General features: G+C 33.2%; 1 protein-coding gene and 1 pseudogene across 1 annotated transcript; one reads left to right on the top strand and one right to left on the bottom strand.

Annotated features, from left to right (window-relative positions):
* Positions 1–91: 91 nt before the first annotated feature.
* Positions 92–2,288, top strand: LOC124844425 (protein HEAT STRESS TOLERANT DWD 1 pseudogene; annotated as a pseudogene).
* Positions 2,289–3,996: 1,708 nt separating this feature from the next.
* On the bottom strand, positions 3,997–20,123 carry BLI (protein BLISTER). Its single transcript, XM_047321363.2, has 13 exons — positions 19,671–20,123; positions 16,999–17,692; positions 16,385–16,854; positions 14,970–15,089; positions 14,504–14,569; positions 12,668–12,778; positions 10,860–10,936; positions 9,848–9,915; positions 8,815–8,919; positions 5,775–5,953; positions 5,537–5,605; positions 5,009–5,164; positions 3,997–4,705 (listed from the first exon to the last, which is right to left on the bottom strand). Exons 1-13 carry the CDS (start codon positions 19,746–19,748, stop codon positions 4,625–4,627), a joined length of 2,274 nt encoding a protein of 757 aa, XP_047177319.1. The 5' UTR covers positions 19,749–20,123; the 3' UTR covers positions 3,997–4,624.
* Positions 20,124–21,300: the final 1,177 nt, after the last annotated feature.

The raw sequence follows: 21,300 nt of genomic DNA, 5'->3' as shown, positions 1-21,300 counted from the left end.
TTTATAATATTAATACTTTGTGTATCTTAAGATGATCGTAGTTTGAGAATTTTTTTTTAATAGAAGTAACAATAAACGTTATTTATTGAAATAATTTTATATTTTCAATAAATGTGTTATTTATAAATATTGATATAATTAATTAAAAATAAAGTAAAATTTTACTTAAAACTAACTACAGAGCATCTTTAAATTTCTTTCAAAACTTGAAATTTCAGTTATTTTCACAAAGCCGCAAACCCTAATGTTGTGACCACTACCCACCACCGACGGCGGCAGCACCGCTCCTCCTTTCCATAGCAACAAAGCTAACAGCGTCGCGCTATCAACAGCGTCCGGACGTGAGTTGCGCCTCTCAGCGTCGTCGGCCTCTCAGCGTCGTCGGCTTCTTGGCGTGCGAGAAATTATCAATCCTTGTCTCTTGTGCATCTAATCAACCTTAGCCGACACCTTTTCGTTCCACCTACGTTTGATTTTAATAGCAAAGGCTTCTCCTTCCAGAGTGGGGGACCTGGAAACAAAAGAAAGAAAGAAACGAAAAGAGTCTGTAATAGAGATTAAGAGAAAACTGCAATTGAATATGACTCGCGGCATAAAACACCGGAAGAACAAAAAGAAGGGGTCTAAGAAAGAGGGTGGGTCTTCTTCATCTTTGGCTCCAGAAATTCCAGCTAAGGTGTGGCAACCCGGGGTGGACAAGTTAGAGGAAGGTGAAGAGCTTCAGTGTGACCCTTCTGCTTACAATTCTCTTCATGCTTTTCACATTGGATGGCCCTGTTTGAGCTTTGATATTCTACATGACTCTCTGGGTTTGGTTCGAACAGAATTTCCACATACAGTATATTTCATGGCAGGGACTCAGGCAGAGAAACCTTCTTGGAATTCTATTGGAATTTTTAAAGTATCAAATATTTCTGGAAAGAGACGGGAACCGCTACCTAAACTTCAAACTGATGACTCTGGAATGGATGGTGAGGATAGTGATAGTGATGATGATGATGATAGTGAGGATGAAAATGAAGATGTTGCCCATGGTCCCAGTTTGCAGTTACGGAAGGTTGCACACCAAGGATGTATCAACCGTATACGCTCCATGCCACAAAATCCCCATATATGTGCAGCTTGGGCTGATACCGGTAATGTACAGGTCTGGGACCTAAGCTCTCATCTCAATGCTCTGGCTGAGACCGAAACAGAAGGTGTCCAAGGAGTTGCAGCAGTTTTTACTCAGGACCCATTGCATATATTTAAACACAAAGACGAAGGTTATGCTATAGACTGGAGTCTTCTTGTTCCTGGAAGGCTTGTATCTGGGGATTGTGGTAATAGCATTTATCTGTGGGAGCCTACATCTGATGGAACATGGAATGTTGATAATGCTCCATTTACTGGACATACTGCTAGTGTTGAAGATCTGCAATGGAGCCCTACAGAACCTCACGTTCTTGCTTCTTGTTCTGTGGATGGAAATATTGCTATATGGGATATCCGTTTGGGGAAGTCACCGGCTGCATCTTTTAAGGCACATAATGCTGACGTGAATGTCATATCATGGAACAGGTTGGCTAGTTGTATGTTGGCCTCGGGAAGTGATGATGGGACTATTTCTATTCGTGATCTCAGACTGCTCAAGGAAGGAGATTCTTTGGTAGCACATTTTGAATACCACAAACATCCAATCACATCCATTGAGTGGAGTCCACATGAAGCCTCTTCATTGGCTGTTTCATCTGCTGATAATCAGCTTACAATATGGGACCTTTCATTAGAAAAGGATGAAGAAGAGGAGGCTGAATTTAAAGCTAAAACCAAAGAACAAGTTAATGCTCCTCAAGATCTGCCTCCCCAACTATTGTTTATTCACCAGGGACAGAAAGACCTCAAGGAATTACATTGGCACGCACAGATTCCTGGAATGATTGTTTCTACAGCAGCAGATGGATTCAACATACTTATGCCTTCAAATATTCAGAGCACACTGTCATCAGATGGTGTTTTTTAAGACACACTCTCGTCAAGTTTTCAAGCCAACCGGTTACAAGTTGGATAAGCTGTTTGCAATCACCGTGAATCTACTTGAATATTGGAGAAAGTTTCTTTGTACTCTTTTTTTGCTTTTGGTTCTTATTGTTTCTTCTTCGCCCATGCTTTAAGTTTTGTGGATTATCTACTTCAGCTTGGTATGCTTCACTTGATTTTGATGCAATTTTCGTGTATGCTGTCTAAACTGATGCTGATATAAGGTTAGAATGGAAACAAACAGGCTAATTTAGCCGAATATTTGTTTATATAGTTATATTGGTACGGAATTTTGATAAAAAAAAAAAAGGTTTTATGGTTTACGCTTAAAGTTTTATGCTTAACAAATGAGAGTATAATTGGAGACTAGTGATATTTATTGTTTTAGTTGCTGTATATATTATTTTATCATTATTAAATTGTTATCAGATAATCTATTAATGTTTAATCTCACAGTCGAAATGAATATACCTCGACGTAAGGAAGTGTATTGAAAGTCTCACAATTTAGAGTATATAAATAGGTGCAAACTTCACTTTATAAGTTGATTTTATGGGATTGAGTTAGACTTCATTCTATTGGTACAGAATTTTGATAAATAAAAAAAAAATAAAATCAATTTTGTGAAGTTTAAGTAAGCTTAAAGTTCGTTTCTTAACATGATAAGAGAGTTTTGTTAAAGTCTATCCTAACTATACTTATTGTTTGTTAGGTATTGTTTCATCTGCTATCGAACTATTATCGGACCACTCATTAATGTTTAGTCGCATGCTCAATATGTATATACTTTAGTGTGAGGGAATGTGTTGAAAGTAGCACATCAACAAGAGATAATGTATATACTTCAGTGTGAGAAAATGTGTTGGAAATAGCACATCGATAAGAGATAAGACTAATTTAGAGTATATAAAATAGTGCAAACCTACCATACAACGGTTTTGTAGGGTTGAATTATAGTTAAATTTTACTTTTTAATAAGTAACGTTATTTATTGAAATAATTTTATATTTTCAATAAATTTTTTATTTATAAATATTGATATAATTCTTTAAAAATAAAGTAAAATGATACTAAAAACTAACAAGAGAGCATATTTAAATTTCTTTCAAAACTAGAAATTTCAGTTATTTTCAAATGGGGAAGTCTATATTATAAAAAAATTGAAAGATTTAGAGAGTATAATTTAATTATTTTCATTTTTTTTCAATCGGTGCTATAAAAATATTTAGTTCGACGTATCCGTGTCCTCCTGACAGTGAGTGGAGATGCCGCACATTAACGTATGCGTAAAGATTTCTGACTTAGAAAATAGGATTTTCGTTTTCATTTCTATTCTAATTTTAATTTACATATACCGTATTTTGTTATTCAGGTTCACATTCATTTAAGACTCTACTAACAAATAATTTAACTAATAAAAAATGAATATATGAAAATTGTGAACTACGGGACTTCTTTATGTAAAAGTAAATTCCAAAATCTTAAACGAATAGTCCTTCCTAATGATGATAATAATCTTATAAAAAACATTAATATTTTAATAAATGATTAATTATTAAATGTCCTTCACTTTAGTTTGCGGACTGAGACTGGAAAGGGAGTTCGGAAAGCTTTCCGGAACTACAAAATAATAAAGCGAATGATAAGGTAGAGAAAGGGAAAGGGTACCTATTTTCGAATACGAAGAGATGGTGATTGTAAATTGTTTTTGGGAGTCCTTTTTCTTGATGAATATGAAATATTCTAACATAAATAATCTGAGATACTAAAAATGAATTCCAAATTCTACGTTCTAGAAAATATTCAGAATTTCGGACGTCAGTAATGTTGATTAGATAAATAAATTTTCGGGTACCTTCTCCCATACACTCGTAGCCATTTTATTAAATCGTTTAAAATCTCGAATTTTAATTAGTCTCCTTGTTTGAAATGCAGAATGCACTAAAATTGGAGTACTTGAACAATTTTCACTCAAACTTGAGAAACTCTTAACCTTCAAATAACTAGTAAATGTAGTTCACTGTATATACTAAGGAAATATAATGTTCATAAGTGAGGTGAAGCACTGAAAAATACACACTCCAATTACATGTCAATACAATAATCTTTTGTTTGCCCTTCTCTATCTAGCATATACATTCAACAAATGTTCTCACATCTCATTTTTCTCTAACAATTCATCTGTCTCTCTCACTAAGCTTCTTAGTACGGTCTCTTTCATACCCAAATGTTATATACCCACAAAATTTGGAATTCAATCAGAGATAAAACGGCACAACAGATTTTATTACCATCTTCCAAAATAATTGCAGCCGGATTCACCACCGATCAATAAGCAGCAGCTCAGAAGAGAAAGTCAGTTCTTTTCAAGAATTTGTTGTATAATTCACTCAAAATTTACAGATCACGAACTCCACTCTGTTGAGGAGGTTACAAGAACAAAAAGCAACTCGGTAGACTTTTGTCGACATGTTACTCATGGATCTGGGGTTGAAATGTGCTGATTCTTTTTACCTTGGTGGCAACTGGGAAACAGCTTCATGATTCATCCAAACAGTTGGGTAAGACTTTGGTGACAACAAATATAAGTCCGATGTAGATCCTATCAAAGAAGTTTGCTGGTTCTCCTTCTTGAAGGTCCACCAGGAAACAGCTTCATAATCCATCCCAACACCCTTTCCACAACCTAGTACCAGAAAATCACATCAATTCCTTTTTTTTCATTTTCAAGTTTTCTAAACTCTATAACCTTAACTACTTGATATGGTTTCAGAACAAACCCAACACTTCTAACTAACAGCATAAACAAGGTATCTAATGTTTCATATTTGCACTACTCGAAAGTAGTGAAGCTTTCAATTACAAAATAGTATGCTGGGATTCGTCATCAAAACCTCAAAATAAATATGAGGATTATAAATGACGAGCACTAGACATGCAGACGATAAGATCACATGACCAAACTACAGTGAAAATGAGCATAGGTTACCTCGTCACCCTCATCTGCATATTGGGTGTTCTCATACACAGTGCGGGAATCTGGTTGCTTAGTAGAAATATTTTCATGGACCATGCTTTGAGCAGTCAAAAGCTCTAATCTTTGTGTCTGGACCTCAAGTTTTCGGGACAACTCCTTGTTTATTTCCTTCAATTAGGAAAAGAAACAACATATATTACCAGGTTAGACTAAGACAACCAAAATAACAAAACAGACCAGAATGTGACAAACTACGGCAAAAAAAATTCTGAAAACTTTAGAGAAGCAGCTCCGAAATTTTTATTAGTGTTGCAAATATATGCCTCAATCTGTAATTTGAATTTAAATAATTTAGTTTTCTCGAACTATTATGTTTCACATACAAAGGACGTCGTGTATCCTTTAGATTTGGGATGCTAGCAGTTTGACTATAGGATTACAAGTGTTTGAGTAAGTAAAATAACGAGCTATTCCGCGTGTTACATCTCCCGTTTTAAAAATGTTTTCTATATTTAATACAATGCATTCTAATTGAATTACCTTCATCCTGGAACACTCAGATGATTCCAATGTCAAGGATTTTATCAATTCTTCTTTCTCTAATGCCAGCTACACAACAAAAGGTAGACAGGTTAATGTGGGCTTGTTTGATAACAGTTTCACTCTACTCTGGTAAAATATGGAAGGCAAGATGGATGACAGAAGAAATTCTCCAAATAGTAAACAAAAGAGGTGGGGTATATACCACCCACCGAATTCTCAACAGACCGAACCCTACCTCAGAAATAAGTGCATTAATGTTCTCAATCATTCTCATTTGATCATGAGGAATATTAACAGGAGAAACGCCAAGAGATGAGCGTCTAGTTTCAGGAACTAAGGACGACGAACTAGAGGCCTCAGCAGCATTATCATTGATTTCTGAGTTAGAAGAGTTAGAAGCTGGATCTTCACTTGCTGCATTAAATATAGATATATAAACATAACGAGATACAAATACAGTAAAATACTAAAAGCAATAGCAAGTACTTTAATCAGCATCAGTTGCCAGCCAGTCATGACTCATAACTCAAACAAAAATCCTTGAATGAAGAGGAGCATATGATCCAAAAGAAAACCTAACTAATCTTTCGTGACTTTAACCAAACAAGAGCAAATACCAACAAATGTTACATTCGCCATAAAAATATAAGAAAGAACACACCATTATATAAGCTGGAAAAATCGGATACCAGATCTTGGTTATATTACCCGTGTATAAGACATTCTTGCAATAAGTTACATAAAAGAATGATTTAAAAATGTTAAAAGACTAGTTGCACCTACTGTTAGGCTGTGTTTGGATTGGGGTGTTTACTGTAGACAACGATTGGGAGGCACGAATTGGAGGCGTTTGAATCCAGTAATTTGGAGTAAATTGCAAGAAGGGAAAAGCGGGATGGGTGGTGAGTGGTGATATTATTATCATTTTAGTCAAATACTGTTGAGAAAGGACTAGTTGTTTCGGCTGTCAGAAAAATAGTCTTGTAAAGCTTTATAAAGTTATTTTTTTATATAGTCTGAAAAGTCTTTACATAGGTGCAGGCTCTCCTAGTCTCAACTGGTCGTCCTATCATCCATATCGTATACTCCTTTTCTATAATATATATTAAATTACACTTAGTCCAAGAATAAGTGACACCAGTCACTTTTAATTTGGAACATGTTTTTAACTTTACGTTAACAGTCCAAATTTAGTGCATAAAATGCGACTTGTGATGAAGCACGAGAGCTTTGTTTTCCACTTCCTACCTTTGTCTTCTCCCTAAGGCTGAGCAATGGTGACAGGTACACTCCCGTCATACTTATTTGCCGTTAATTCACCCAGCTCACCATACCGCTGTCGGCTAATGTCATATTTCACAGTAGCACATGTACACAATTTAACATTTCATATTTTTAACTAAATGTTGAAATCATGTCTCTTTCACTAACTGATGCTTTTTTAAAATACTCTATTTTATGATGTTCATGCCTAATAAAATATGATTCTGAACACTGTTTATTTCTAGTTTTTGTAAATAATTTGTAACACAAGAAATATATTTTTGCAAGTTCTTATTGTTGAAACAATGTAACTTCGTGCAGAAATTGTCTTGTTTAATGATAACATATATTTGATAATTGTCCAAGACAACAAATTGAACCCATTAATGTTATGCATACAGATACAGGAACTTCCTTCGAAGAGCCAAATTCTTCAAGTGTTGAAGAATTTAATATCAAACCCTGTGTTGGGATGGAGTATGAGTCTATTGAAAAGGTGAGAAATTTTATAGTTCATTTGCCAAGAAGAATGGTTTGGTATATGTGTTTGATCAGGTACTGCACAACCTGTGGTCTTGGTTTGTTGCAGTAAAGATCAACAAAAAGTGAAAAGATGCGTGGATGAAGAAATCAGGATATCATTTGTCAAATAAAGAATGTGCTCCGCTTTTTGAAAAGGTTGTCAGTCTCTGTTTACTATTCAAGAGGTGGACATTGAAAGCTATTGGGTTATTAAATCATTCAATAGCGATCACAATCACGCCAAGCTTAGCCCCAAAAGTGTACTATATGAGGTGTCCTAAAATGATTGTTGCTGCAAAAAATCTGGTGGAAAAATCTGAGGAAGGATTACATCAAGGAAAGGTAGCTACTATTTTGAACAATGGTGGCTCATCATTCTCTAATAGAGATTGTTAGAATCATATCAGAAATCTTCGAAAGACAAATTTAGATATCGGAAATGCTAAAGTTGTTTTCAATTAAGTGAAAACAAGTTGAAAATCCTAACTTTTTTTATGTAATCCAATGTGATGATGAATCTTGAATGGTAGCTTACCGACAACAGGAGATGCTACAAATGATATAACATATTAAGCATTTCATTTGCCCCATTTTTGGATTGAATAATCACTGTCATATGTACCCAAGCACTTCAGGAACTAACCCTGAAAAGCTAACTATTATGGAGGTAAAACCAAACATTTAAATACTCCATTGAGCATCTCTTCTATTCGACCACCAATGGGACCTCCAGGGCTCAACTCTTGCACTATGTTGAAAAAAGCAGAGATGTGGTGGTTAAGTGTGTGGATAGGATCAGAGTGAGATGATGGCACTGTTGCGCCACAGCACTAGTTTGCTGCACTTGCAACAGTGCAATGAAGCCATACTGAAGTTGTTATCTCGTGGTGACTCCCCTGAAGTAAAATGCTCGGAGAGTTTTATGATAGGGGGACAATTTGTTTAAGATGAGAAGACGGAAGCTTGTGAAAGATGGGTCACGTGAGGAGATTTAGTTATTTAATCTAAACCATTGATTTGAATTCAAATAAATGGTCCAAATTAAGAGCAACATTCTAAATTTACTCCAAAGTACGTAGATCCCTCCCCTTTATACATACATATATATGTTGTATGCATATTGCTGCTGAGCATAGATATTCACTCAAGTCTTTCCAGCAAAAAGACTAAATCTTCAAGTATAACAATATAATAAAATAAAATTAACCTAAGCTAGGTATATTACATCATATATTCATATGCTTGTCTGCATAAGAACTTTTATAGACCTTAGACTTTTTTCTGTTTTAAGCATATTTTATTAGTGGATACTAAGCATTTCATTCTCTCATTCCTACTTAAGAATAATGAAACAAAGAAAACAGGCTTGAGTTGAAGATTAGTATGCAAAATTGCCCAATTGATGCCGAATACACAACATATGTAAATTGAAAAACCATAACGAATACCAAAAACAGACAAAGTAATAGTGCTAACTAAGGCAAACAAACCTAAGTCCTCGGTGGATGTAGAAATATCCCTTTTACTTGTTTGACTCTCGATAGACTTTCCAGTGGTTGAAACCTTTCGCATCTTAGAAAGCAGCAGCTTCTTTTCTGTATCAGGGTAACAGCAAAGCAAGAACACGGGTTTCTGAGTTCATAATATTTCAACTTAAACAAAACTTGTTTGCATTTGATTCATATTAAGAGGTTGCCATGAATGGTTTACTAGGATTTTTTTACCACATCTCCAATATTTTTGTCTTCATAACGAAAAGACAAAAGTAATTCAAACGGACAAAATGAATTAATCACATGATATACACCAATAAAAAGAAAAGGACAAACAAATCAATTCACTTAACTCTATATATTCAGAAAAAGATAAACAGTTAAAAGCCATAAGCATAAAATAATTCCGCAATATGCACTATGATAGATTTCCAAATATAACAGAAAAAACAATAAATGTAAAAACATCAACAATTTAAGTCCTGAATATATCAAAGTAGGCATGCGTTAAGACTTCCATGCAAAAGATAGTATTTGTTTCAAAAACAACAATTTGAGAAAACAAAAGACTACACAGAGTTATAGATATCAGACTTGACCATGTTGAAAAGTTAAAACAAAGGATAAACGGTTTTTTTTATAGAACAGTGTTAACCACCAAGTGAACCTAACTAGGGACAACAGTAACTGTGTAACATTTGCTCTTCAAGTACATAAGATCAGCATTATTTTCAATAATATAAAACCTAAAGACTAAAAGCACAGTACTCAGATTATTGGAATTTGGATAATGAACATTATCCGTTTGTATGACTATAAGCTACAGAGAGAGATGTCATATCTACAATCCAAAAACATTAGTTTTCTATTTTCTATTCTCATTGCCAGTTTATAAGCTTCAAATAATTATAGGCGCCAACCTTAAACACAATCCGGATGGCCAATAATAAATAAAAATTACAACTTAAAATGGAACATCAAAATTTGTCGAATTGAAATGCAGAATAAAAAACAGCTAAAGTCTTGTTACCTTCTTGTAGGGCATCAATAGTGGAGTGCAAATCATGGCGGTCTTTATCTAGGCTAGAAATTTTCTTTCTGCAATATTTATTAAGAATAGTTATTGCCCCAGATGAAATAAGAAAACTATTTTAAAATGCCCAAGAATCAACCAAAAAAAAGGGGAAATTAGGAGCTGACATCATGTCAAATTCCGTCAGAATGAGGTCAATTATATTTAAACTAAAAAATGCAGAAAAAGTTATCTATACAGTAAGAGCTTCAATGTCTAGCTGCCAACCCAATGTTAGATTAGGGCCAAAAACAAAATTAAATTCAGTGAAAGGTAATTTCAACTGTTATTTTCTCAGCCACCAAAAATTAAATGTGGGTGATTCTCCCAAATAATTTCATAAACTTCTCTTAAAACACTAGGAAATTTCATTTTCATATTCTACTAGGAAAAGTAAGAACTTCAAGGAAAAGAAATCTCCATACAAGAAACATATGCATGGGAGGGAAAACCAAGTATGAGAACAATGATTTTCAAAATTATTTCTTCAGAAATAAATTCTACTCCAGCAATTCTGCACCAATTACCCAAACATGCATGAAAAGTGGTGTGAACAGGGATCTTAAAGGCTTAGGCAGAAAATGAAGGATAAGTAATGGCATGCTTTTTTTTCTTTCAGTTTTTGGCTCTAACTTCCTAGCACCAATTCATCTATTCACCAATGACCTCAAATTTCTTTAAATAACTATGCTTTGAGCTTATCCAATGATTTCAAATATTCAGAGATGAGACAAAATACCATCGAATTTGGATATTAACAACCCAATATCATCAAAAGAAATTACATCGACACAAGAAGTTTCAATTGCAAGTCCCACCTGCAAGATTAAATATAAGACCGGATTTCCTAACACAGATACCCTTCGTATTAGTGCTATCTTTTTGGCTGTAATCAATGATTGAACATTCAACAAATCACAATCTTGCCATCTATAGTTCATTTGAAGGAAATTTAAAACCTCAAAAGTACCTGTATGAAGAAATTTCAGCTTGTGCATTTTCCAACTGCTTCTCAAGCTTTAGCTCACTGGACCTTAGTCTGAGTGCCTGACGGGTTTGTTGAACACGACAGATTAAAGCTATAATCTAATATATTTGCTATATATATATATATATATATATATATATATATATATACACACACACACAAAAATCTACCTACATGAGTTCAGATTGGAACACTGACATTTGCATGCCACGATTTAGGGGACAGACATTACATAAACACTGTGCACACATCAAAATATGGATGTGGAATTCCTTCTTTTAACAAGTGATCCATTTTACTTTGTATTGAAAGTTAATTTAATTATAAATTCTAAAATTTGGAGTTACCCTTCCATTAGGCTTCATTAACAAATAAAATATCAGTTCTCCTAAAAAAGTTCAATTTTTCAGAGGAAGTTTATCAATGGTTTTACATCTCTGTTCTCTAAGATACAAATATTGGTAAACTGTTACATGTAAATTTTTTCCACAGTACAAAATCAATTTTTTTCTGATATGTACTCCAAATAATCCAAGCTATTATACTTTTATCTTTTGAAGCCTCCATAAAAAAACATCATTGGATCATCAAACTCAGATCCTATCTGGGATAAGATGAGGGATTGACACTGAACATGAGTTCAAAACATAAACCAAGAATGAACCTCTAATATAAATTTATATCCAAAGAATAAATATAGGAGGAACATACGCAGATAGTAAAATGCAAAATATAATTTTCCAAACTTGTACGAAAATACTTTTAAAGTTCAATTATGTGTGCATATAATAGTTTAAGCATCATCATATATATATATATATATATATATATATATATATATATATATATATATATAAAAGTTTAAAAATTATAAATTTACTTAAAATTAACAACATACTCATCATTAGCAATAAAAAATAATCTTCAAAATTTACTTAAAATACTAGGGCATTTGGCTCCTTTGACTTAATCAAAAGGGGACAAAGTCGTCTGATTAACTGATTGGCAACAGAAAACACATTCGATAACATGGCAAACAGTCAAAAGAAGTTTTTACTCCACTGTTACAAATTAAGATTGAACCTTCCAAAAATGGACATCATTTCTAGAACTGAGGCAAGTGCCCAAATACCCAATTGCTAGAATAGAATTCACCTGCGTGCACAACCAATATGATGCAAAACCAAGCCGGTGCACCCAATAACTTCCACAACAAACACACACTAAAATGTAGGGGTGTTGTTTCAATTCAAACGTCAGTTTCAGGACAGTTTGGCTCTTGGAATTAAAAAAGTTCCTATGCTATTTCAACTGGTTCCTAGAATAGTTTGGATCTCTAGATTCTATGGAATTTTCACAATGGGACGCATGCCAAAAAGAAAAAGGTTTTGATCAGGAAAATTTTATCCACATACGTGTTATCTTCTGTAAGTTAAGTGAATTTTGAATATGTTGTATCTAGATTGAAGCATAATGAAAAAGTCAATAGTTAACTTATCAGTTTCATTGATTCAATTCATTTCATGATAATTCCTTCAACAAATCATTAGAACATATATCAATAACACTATTTCTTAATTTGTCATTTCTATCTGTTTTGCATAACATTTTAGTCGTCAATTAATTTCAAATGACAGTAAAGTAGTAAATCAAATATAAGAAAATGCCAACATGATGTATATTAAAAAATTTCAAAATAAGTTAACAACTGGATTTCAGAGAAAAATTGGGAAAAAATACATTTTATCCTGAAAAGAATAAAAGGCAAACATACCAAGAAAAATCAGTACCTTCTCCTCTAAACCAATAACTTCAGATGCTAATAATTTTGCACGCTCATCAGCTGCATTACATTCTAGTTGAGCATTTGTATACTCACTCTTGAAAGCCTGAAGCTCAGCCTGTTGACATGAAAACAGTCTATTTTCAACCAAAGATAATCAATAATCAATGTGGCAGAAGTTAAACCAAGCTTAATGCACTAAAAACTTTAGCTCCAAAATAGGACCACAACAATCTTAGATTTTGGGAAAAACACCACACTGCAGAAATAAGTGATGGCACTTAAAAGAAATATATGAGTAAAGGAGTTCGAGGGATTTTAACTTAGATATTTCTACTGATTCAGATTTATATATTATAAGGATAGTTAGCTTACAACGGCTTTTGCAGAAATTAAGGAAAGATGACAAAACAAGAGAATCCCCTAGGATACTACTAGGTTTCAAATAGATACAGAGCAACAATTCTTGCATGAAAGATAATATAAACTATTCTAACACTCCCTTCAAGCTATATATAATTGTATATTCCAAGCTTACAGTGCAGTAGTTCTTGCTTGAAAGATAATATAAACTATTCTAACACTCCCTTCAAGTTAGAGCACACATACTTTTTCTCCCTCATGAGTCATAACTACCTGCATAACCCATAAGCATCCAAACATTTAGTCAAATACTCTTAAAATCTTTATCAATGCCCCACCCCTGGAAGGCAACCGCTGTCCTCCTTTCTTAGAAATCTTTCAGAATCAACTTTCACGGCCTTTTTGATTTTTTATTTCCTTATGGGAATATTTTTTATTTTTCATCATTTATATTAATTATTTACTTCTTTAGTTAAAAATTCTTTTCAATTCTTTTTTTTTAATATTTATACCTTTTTTTAACTCTTCCTTCTCAATTATGTTTTATTCAATACTTTTTAATGTCTATGCTTCTTTTTCTTATATTTATACTGCTTTATAATTATTCGCTTTCAATAATTATACTGCCAATTTTTTCAATTCTGCTTTTTTTAGCTTATTCTTTAAATATTCTTTATTCAGTTTATTCCATATAGCTTTCTTAATATGTAATATACATACACATACATATACAAATTTTATTTGGTCTGCCATGGCTTCCACCATAAGCCGCCATGCCATCAATTATTAACAATTATGATAACCACAGACACTTAATAAATAAGAAAAAAGACTATGGAAAGCACGGAAAAAGATTCTATAAATAAAAGGTAATTGATGACCATGAACAACTTTCGTTGTTTTAGCACCTTTCCTAAATTTGTGGTGACCCAAATAATCCTCGGTGGTGCACCATTTCAGGAAACCAAGGATATAAAGTGAAATGGAAGGGTATCAAGAAAGTGAAAACACCTATCGTGTATACCAAATTATATCATTCATATTCCAGACAAAATGATACAAAGAGCCATCCAATTAATCCAATCATAAACTTTCTACTTACTGAAAACATGGGAAGGAATCACAATGAGCTCACTAAGAAGCTCAATTCAACAAGCTCTGTACGCATCGCTTAATTCGATGCTTGATTATCTCTGCATCAAGTTTTATATGAGGCTAAGTATACTATCTCAATTAAGCTTAAACCCCCTAATATTGCCGTTCAAAAGACTATGAACAACTTCATGGATATATAAAATATTTTTTAATTTTTAATTTATAATAACTACAAATTTGTAATAATAATTAAATTTATAAAAATATTTCCAATATATGATCTAGTAATATAAATAGAAGCAAATGCGCAAATGAACTTGCAAAAGTACCAGCACAGCCAAAAAATTATGCAACTAGATAACCAATAGGAAGTGTTGATACAAACCAGTTGGGCTTTGATATCTTCTTGTAACTTCTCCATATCTGATCTTAATTGGTTGACAACACTTCTCTACAAAATCAAGGAAACAAAAAATTGTGACTGCTTCATATCCATACAAACAACTATCTTACCACAAAAGTAAACATGATGCACCAAGTTAAATTCAAAATAAGGTTTGAAGTGAAACCAAGATAACAAAGATCAGAGTACTACACAATTAGCATGTTTTAAATTATTAAAATTAAATAACACAAATGCAATATCACAATATGTGCAATGGAAAAACACCTTTAGTTCTGAAACACTGAAGCATATTTTATAACTATAGTAACTAATAAAGTTGTCACTTACCATTAGTTTAGATTTTAAGAGAGAAATAGATTAGAAAGTAACGTAAAAGAAATAAAAACTGCAAAAGTGTCAAAGTTGAATAATCCTCAAAATTATATACTGCAATACATGGGCAAACCTGTTGATTATAATTATCAGTTAGAGTTGAATTTTCAGTAGCTAGTGACTCAGCTAACACTTGAGAAGCCTCAAGAGCACGTTGCAAGGAAAACTTCTCTTTTGTTAGATCTTCAATATACTACAAAACAAAAGAGAACAAAAATATAAACAAATATAACCTTTATTTTTCCCATATATAAAGGAGCGGAAAACTAAGATGTCTATTACATGAGTGCATTTTCACTACAATAATTTCAATACCAACTAAAAATTACAATTTACAAATTCAGTTAAGGCATAACAATTACAAACTTTTGAGAGTTGAGGGACATATAAAAGACCTACCAACCAAACAAATATGCAAAGCATAAAGTATGCCTACCCACGGAAGAAATGATAAACAAAAGTAAAAAAGATAAGATACAAATATACTCAGCTTCTAATGCTTTTTATACAACCAATATGCATAATTTCAGGGTTGCATGTTCAACACTCAAATAAAATATTTTTACACCCACAAACCAAAGAAAGAATCAAATCATAGTTGACATATCAAAAGTAGGACCCCACACTAGTAAATAGTGAGGTTACATCCCTAGTGTGTGACTGATACAAGACCAGTTAATAAAGAAACAAATTATAATATTGAGCACCGAAATCAAACACAAGACAGCACTAGAATTTGCTGTTCTAGAGACAAAAGTCTCCAACAGAGTATTCTCTGTCCACAAACTGCAAATAACTTCACATTGGGTAATTACAAAACCTACTACAGATGGAAAGACCTCGTACATAAGGTTATTTTCAACATATAACTGCCACCTGAAGTTTCTAGTACAAACTGTTTTCTAAAGTGGTTATTTGCAACACCTAAATGTCATCCTGAAGTTTCTAATAGAGAACTATTTTATAATAAATTTGCTACTACATGACACTTTAGTTTCTAACACATATTCATAATAATTAAACTACCTCCAATACGTTAATGGAACTAACTTGGATATAGTTACCCACAAATAATAACTAATATTCTGCTGCTTGAATGGGTGAACCAATCTGATGGATAATTTGTATCCACATTCCATTAATTTAAACTAGACAAACATCAACATCACAATCACGTATAGAAATATATTAGTTCTAACCTACTGACATTTCATTCACCATTTAAGTACAAAATCATAAAAAAATCCTCCAACTCTAATAAAAAGTAGGCACATTTTAGCTTATATTTAGCGTATACATATTCCCATCAACCAAATGCTTGTACAAACAGACATTTGTAACTAGTAAATTAAACAGAAAACTCAATAAACAAAACAAAATCATTTTTTATACTAATTCATCAAAAAAGCATACACAAAGTAAAGCACTAATCCATCGTATAACAGGCTCCAAGAGAGTATTATCATGACCATAACTAGCAGAAATCACCTGTTCTAAAGCAGCAAAGTCTTCATTTTTTGAAGATGAGTAATACGCATTCTTCTCCATGCCATTTTCCTTAGCACTTAACAGAGTACCATGATTATCATTATCAACATTCTCAGTTCTAAAATTTGGGAAAAGTGGCACACTTTTAGTCTCTTCAGGTGGCTTAGGGAAATAAGTAGAGCCTGGTATATCATTGCTGCTTGATTCTAGATGGTTGGACATAGAGGAACTTTGCTCTGATTGAGGAAATGGAGAGCCCAAAGAAGTTTTGGTGACATTTAGAGAATCAAGAAAAGATGGACGTGACCTCCTAGAACTAGACTCCACTGGCAATGGAAGTATTGGTCTATTATAAGAGGAACTTCTTGCTTCCAAACCTGTGGAATTAAATTTTGGCATATTTGCCCCATGAAGACTAGGCAGATTATTATCAGAGCTACTAAACTTGGAGCTGAAAGACTCACTGAAACCTGAAATAAAACATAGATTATGCACAACTACGTCAGCAAAGAGCACTAATGTGATTGTCAGGTTGTATGGATGAAAAAGGTAAAACAAGAAACAAATTACAAAAGTTTGAAACTATAAAAGGAAATTGAAAAATAAACTGTTACCTCCAGAAAGCGAATTATGTGAGTAGCCACTATCTAAAGTGCTAGAATTTGTCAGCTTGATTTGCTGTAGAACATCAACAGAGTTTTGAGGTATGCTTTTTGAAGGAAAATGTGAAGTGAGATTATTAGTAACAGCATATTCCTTCAAAGAGCTGCTACTCTTGTTTGACTGGTCATCATTCATCCCATGTAAACTAAATTGACTAGCACTACTATCGAATTCTTGACTTTCCTGCGGGTGTAGAAGAACACTTTGGTGGTTTGTTGCCCCTGATGGAATTCCATATATATCATTCACATTATTTGTCTCATTGTTTTGACTAAAATCCGCAGATTCGGTAACTAAAGCATTATATCTACTATATTCATCAGTATTGGAATTTGCCTCCACCAAATTTGTAGGTGTACTAAGATCATTCCTCACAGAAGAAGTTTTATCAGCCAAAGACCCTTGATTACTACTTTGGCTAAACAAATTCTGATTCTTGTCATTACCAATCCCCAAAGTTGAACTGTCAGTAACAGCTCCTCCCACACCATCAGATGTCGTAACTCCATCAAACTCGTTAATGCGTACATTTTCAACTTCAGAAGATTGTTTTTTATTCAAGTTATCATCAGAATTGTTAACTTGGCTAGAGTTTGAAGTCTTCTTGGCTCGCTCTGCAGCTTTCTTTTTACGAAACTCCTCCAGCTGCAAGACCAAAAAATCCAAAATATTTGAGATTGACAAAATAAAAAACATAAAAAAGAGAATAGCTTTTCAGAAGTAGTACAAACTACAAAGTAGCACAACACAATAACTAGGAAGTAATAATGAAATGAGTAATCAAATTGCATTGAAAATATAAGGAATCTATTAGATATAAAACCATTCATCTGTGTCTTCATGTTGAGCTTAGGCGTGATGTATTTCTTGACAAGGTCTCAAAGCCTCTAATTACAAGTTAAATTACATGGCCCGATTCATTTAATTACAAGTTAAATTTCAACACAGACTGAGGTGGACCAATGAATTGCCCACACTTCAAGCCCAGAGGGTTATTACTTAAGGCGAGGTGTCAAATATAAAAAAGCACATTCATGAATCTTCACCAAACAATTTTAAGTAGAGATACTGGGTTCTTAACAGAATAGGGGGATTATGCAGAACTATCACAGTGACAGTGACATGTCAATATAGAACCTCTAAGTAAAAGTTAGAGACAAAAAACACCCCTTTTCATTCAAAGAACCCATGTAATTAACTGAGAATTCTGAGAACACTTCTATAGTACGACAGCCGATTTCAATAACATTCCAAAAGGAAATAATATTCTAAACCAAATAAAGGACTGAATCACTTCAGCAAAACTACATAAAGGGACTAGAATTAAATTAACTAAATCAAGATTTACTGAGATATACTACATCTTACAAAGCATGTAAAGTCCAACATTTAAGACAAAAACATAACTTGAGGCATTTAGCACCCAAAGGAAAATCTTTCATAGGAAAATTATTAACATACAATATTAGTATTCAGTAAATGGCTTCCTTGGTTGTATGATAAACTAACTAGTTTATTCTTTTATATGGTATAATTTCGTAAATTCAATCCCCAAATGCACATGGTAAATTATTATATGCTTGAATTATTTACGTTTACTGAAGCTTATTTTAAAATAGGACTCTTCAAAAAAGGGAACCGGGAAGAAGGATAAGTATTATAATAATGTAATATTATTATTATTATTCAGCAAACATCTTCCCTGGTTGTATGATGCAAATCAAACCCAAGAGTCGGTGCAAAATAAGCTGGTGGTTAAAGAAACAGACCTGGCCACGAATGAAACTAGCTAGTAGATATCAAGTAGTCCAGTCCTAAACAAAAAGCACAAGTGCGGCTGAGTTTAATGCAATAATGTATGAGTAACATACAAAAGAAGGATAAGTAAATCCTTAGAAGGGAGAAAAAGTTACTCTTACAAGATAATTATCACTATCCCCAAAACAAAAGATAGCAACTAAGGTTTTAAAAGAACGGCCTGCCACCGCAGCTTTGGCTGCAATGTCATGGTTTTTGGTTTGAGTATCCGCAACCACAATAACAGCCACATTTGTCTACAATTTCCACCAATATCAAGTCAGATGACTGAACCATGACTATAATTGAAAACCGTGGAAGCAGCCTAAAAAATATCATAGGCTTTGTAAACCCAAAAAATGGATCCTCAAAAGCTACTAGATCCCCAAGCTCCATCCAACAGACCCTCCTCTTGCACAAACTCAGAAACAACCACCCTCATTATTCTCTGCTCCTCCACTACCTTAAAAGAGTGACAAGTAATGCGTCATTGAAGATCACAAGTTCCAGTTCTTTTCAGCTCCCCTCCGATCATTTCACTATTCCCTTCCCTTTACCATCCCAATCACGATCAGTAAAAGAATCCAAAAGCTACAAAATGTTCATGACATACAAAAATAAAAAAAATCCATCCATGTCCAGCCAAAAAAATTAAAACCCTATACCGAAGTATCCACATTACTCCCACGTGCACAAATGTGCGACATTATAACAACAGAAAACACAGCATTAAGCAAATCAACAACACATTTCCCAATCTCAATCTCCAACAAGTCCACAATCAGGACAAAACGAAACTGCAAAACCAAATCAACCAAATCCATACCCGGCGCTTGCCAGCTTCAAGATGCTCTTGCTTCCGCGACGACGCGGAGGAGTTAGGCAGCACCTGAGCCGATGCCATTAGAGAACCACGAACAAACGATCTAGAACGAAAAAGAAAAACGCAGAAATTCAAAACCTCAACGCGTAAAACGCCATCACCCTCGCAACCCCAAACCCTAGCATCAGAAGGAATTTCCCAGATCGCGGAACTGAGGAACAATAACGGTGCAATGAAAGGAATTCATAAAAATTGGGAAATAATTTCAAAATTTGAGAAAATAAAGTTTGGGAGAAACAAAGGAATCGAAATTGCGTGCGGTGTATTGCGTTTCGCGGAGGGTGTCCGATCTGATCAGAGAGAGAGATTTGAGTCTCTCTCTTTGTCTTGGATTTGGGGTTTTCTTTGTATTTTTTGCTTCTTATTTTTGTTTATATATTTAATTTAATTTTTGGCTCTGGTTTGCAACGTTTTTATTATTTGAGAAGATGGAGGCAGGCAGGTGATGGAGGGTTTGAACTAATTTGGGTGCCTCGCTGGGAATGACCAAAAGAGGACATGTGTCCATGCCATTTTACTTAATCCATTTCTAATGTAAGAAACTTATTTCCTCCAATTTTCTTATAACAACTCATAAAAGTTTTGAAAAAAAATATAAATTAAAAGAATTATAAAAATTTTATTGCATAAATTTTGTAGAGGAAAATTGTTTTTATTTTTTAATTCATACAAAAAATTGTTGAAATAAAAATTTTAATTATTTTGCAAAAATAACATGTGACAAATTTTTATAAATAAATAATCAATTTCATATAATATATTTTATTTTTAATATAATAAAAAAACTAATACAGAAGTTTTAATTATATTTTAAATAATTAAAATAGTTAAATAATTAAAGTAATTAAATACGTATTGTGTTCATTTATTTCAATTATTAAAAAAATATTGTATTAAAAAGGAATGACATAAATACTTATTTATGATTGTTTATTTAAATATTTTTAAATAATTTTATAAATGAATTTATTCATGAAATATGGTTAAACTTTAAGAATGTTTTCAAGACGTGATTTACCAGAACTTTGTAAAGGAAACGTTTCGTTATTATTTTAATACGAAAATCTAGTATAATTTCTAAACTTAGCTTTGTATTTTAAATTTTTTAAAGGCTTAATTACCTACTTAGGAGGTAATTTTCTGTTTAGTACCCGGTTTTAAAAATGTAGGCATTTGGTACCTATGTTTTGAAATTTGTATCAATTCAATCCTATCCGTTATATTGTAAGTAACGGCGTTAAATGTTAAATGATTGGAAAGGCTTAATTACCTACTTAGTTTTGAGGTAATTTTCTGTTTAGTACCCGGTTTTAAAAATGTAGGCATTTGGTACCTATGTTTTGAAATTTGTATCAATTCAATCCTATCCGTTATATTGTAAGTGAAGATAATGTTGATGAAAGGGATACTACAATTGGGTGGCAAAGGAGAAAGATTATGAATTTGGAAAAAGCACAATCTCATAATCTTTCTCCTTTGCCACCCAATTGTAGTATCCCTTTCATCAACATTATCTTCACTTACAATATAACGGATAGGATTGAATTGATACAAATTTCAAAACATAGGTACC

The sequence above is a fragment of the Vigna umbellata genome, chromosome 8 (assembly GCF_029865625.1).
Source record: "Vigna umbellata cultivar VRB3 chromosome 8, Vumbellata_1.0, whole genome shotgun sequence".
NCBI lineage: Eukaryota > Viridiplantae > Streptophyta > Magnoliopsida > Fabales > Fabaceae > Vigna > Vigna umbellata.
Note: the sequence above shows the minus strand (reverse complement) of the source record. Positions and strands in the feature narration are given on the sequence as shown.

What these genes read in the sequence shown, in the direction of transcription:
- BLI (XM_047321363.2), bottom strand. Translation starts at nt 19,748, where the DNA reads ATGGCATCGGCTCAGGTGCTGCCTAACTCCTCCGCGTCGTCGCGGAAG. An exon ending in ACATAATTCGCTTTCTGGAG is followed by an intron (nt 16,855 to 16,998) that starts GTAACAGTTTAT and finishes GTTTTATTTCAG; the next exon opens with GTTTCAGTGAGTCTTTCAGC. An exon ending in TATTGATGCCCTACAAGAAG is followed by an intron (nt 8,920 to 9,847) that starts GTAACAAGACTT and finishes ACCCTGATACAG; the next exon opens with AAAAGAAGCTGCTGCTTTCT.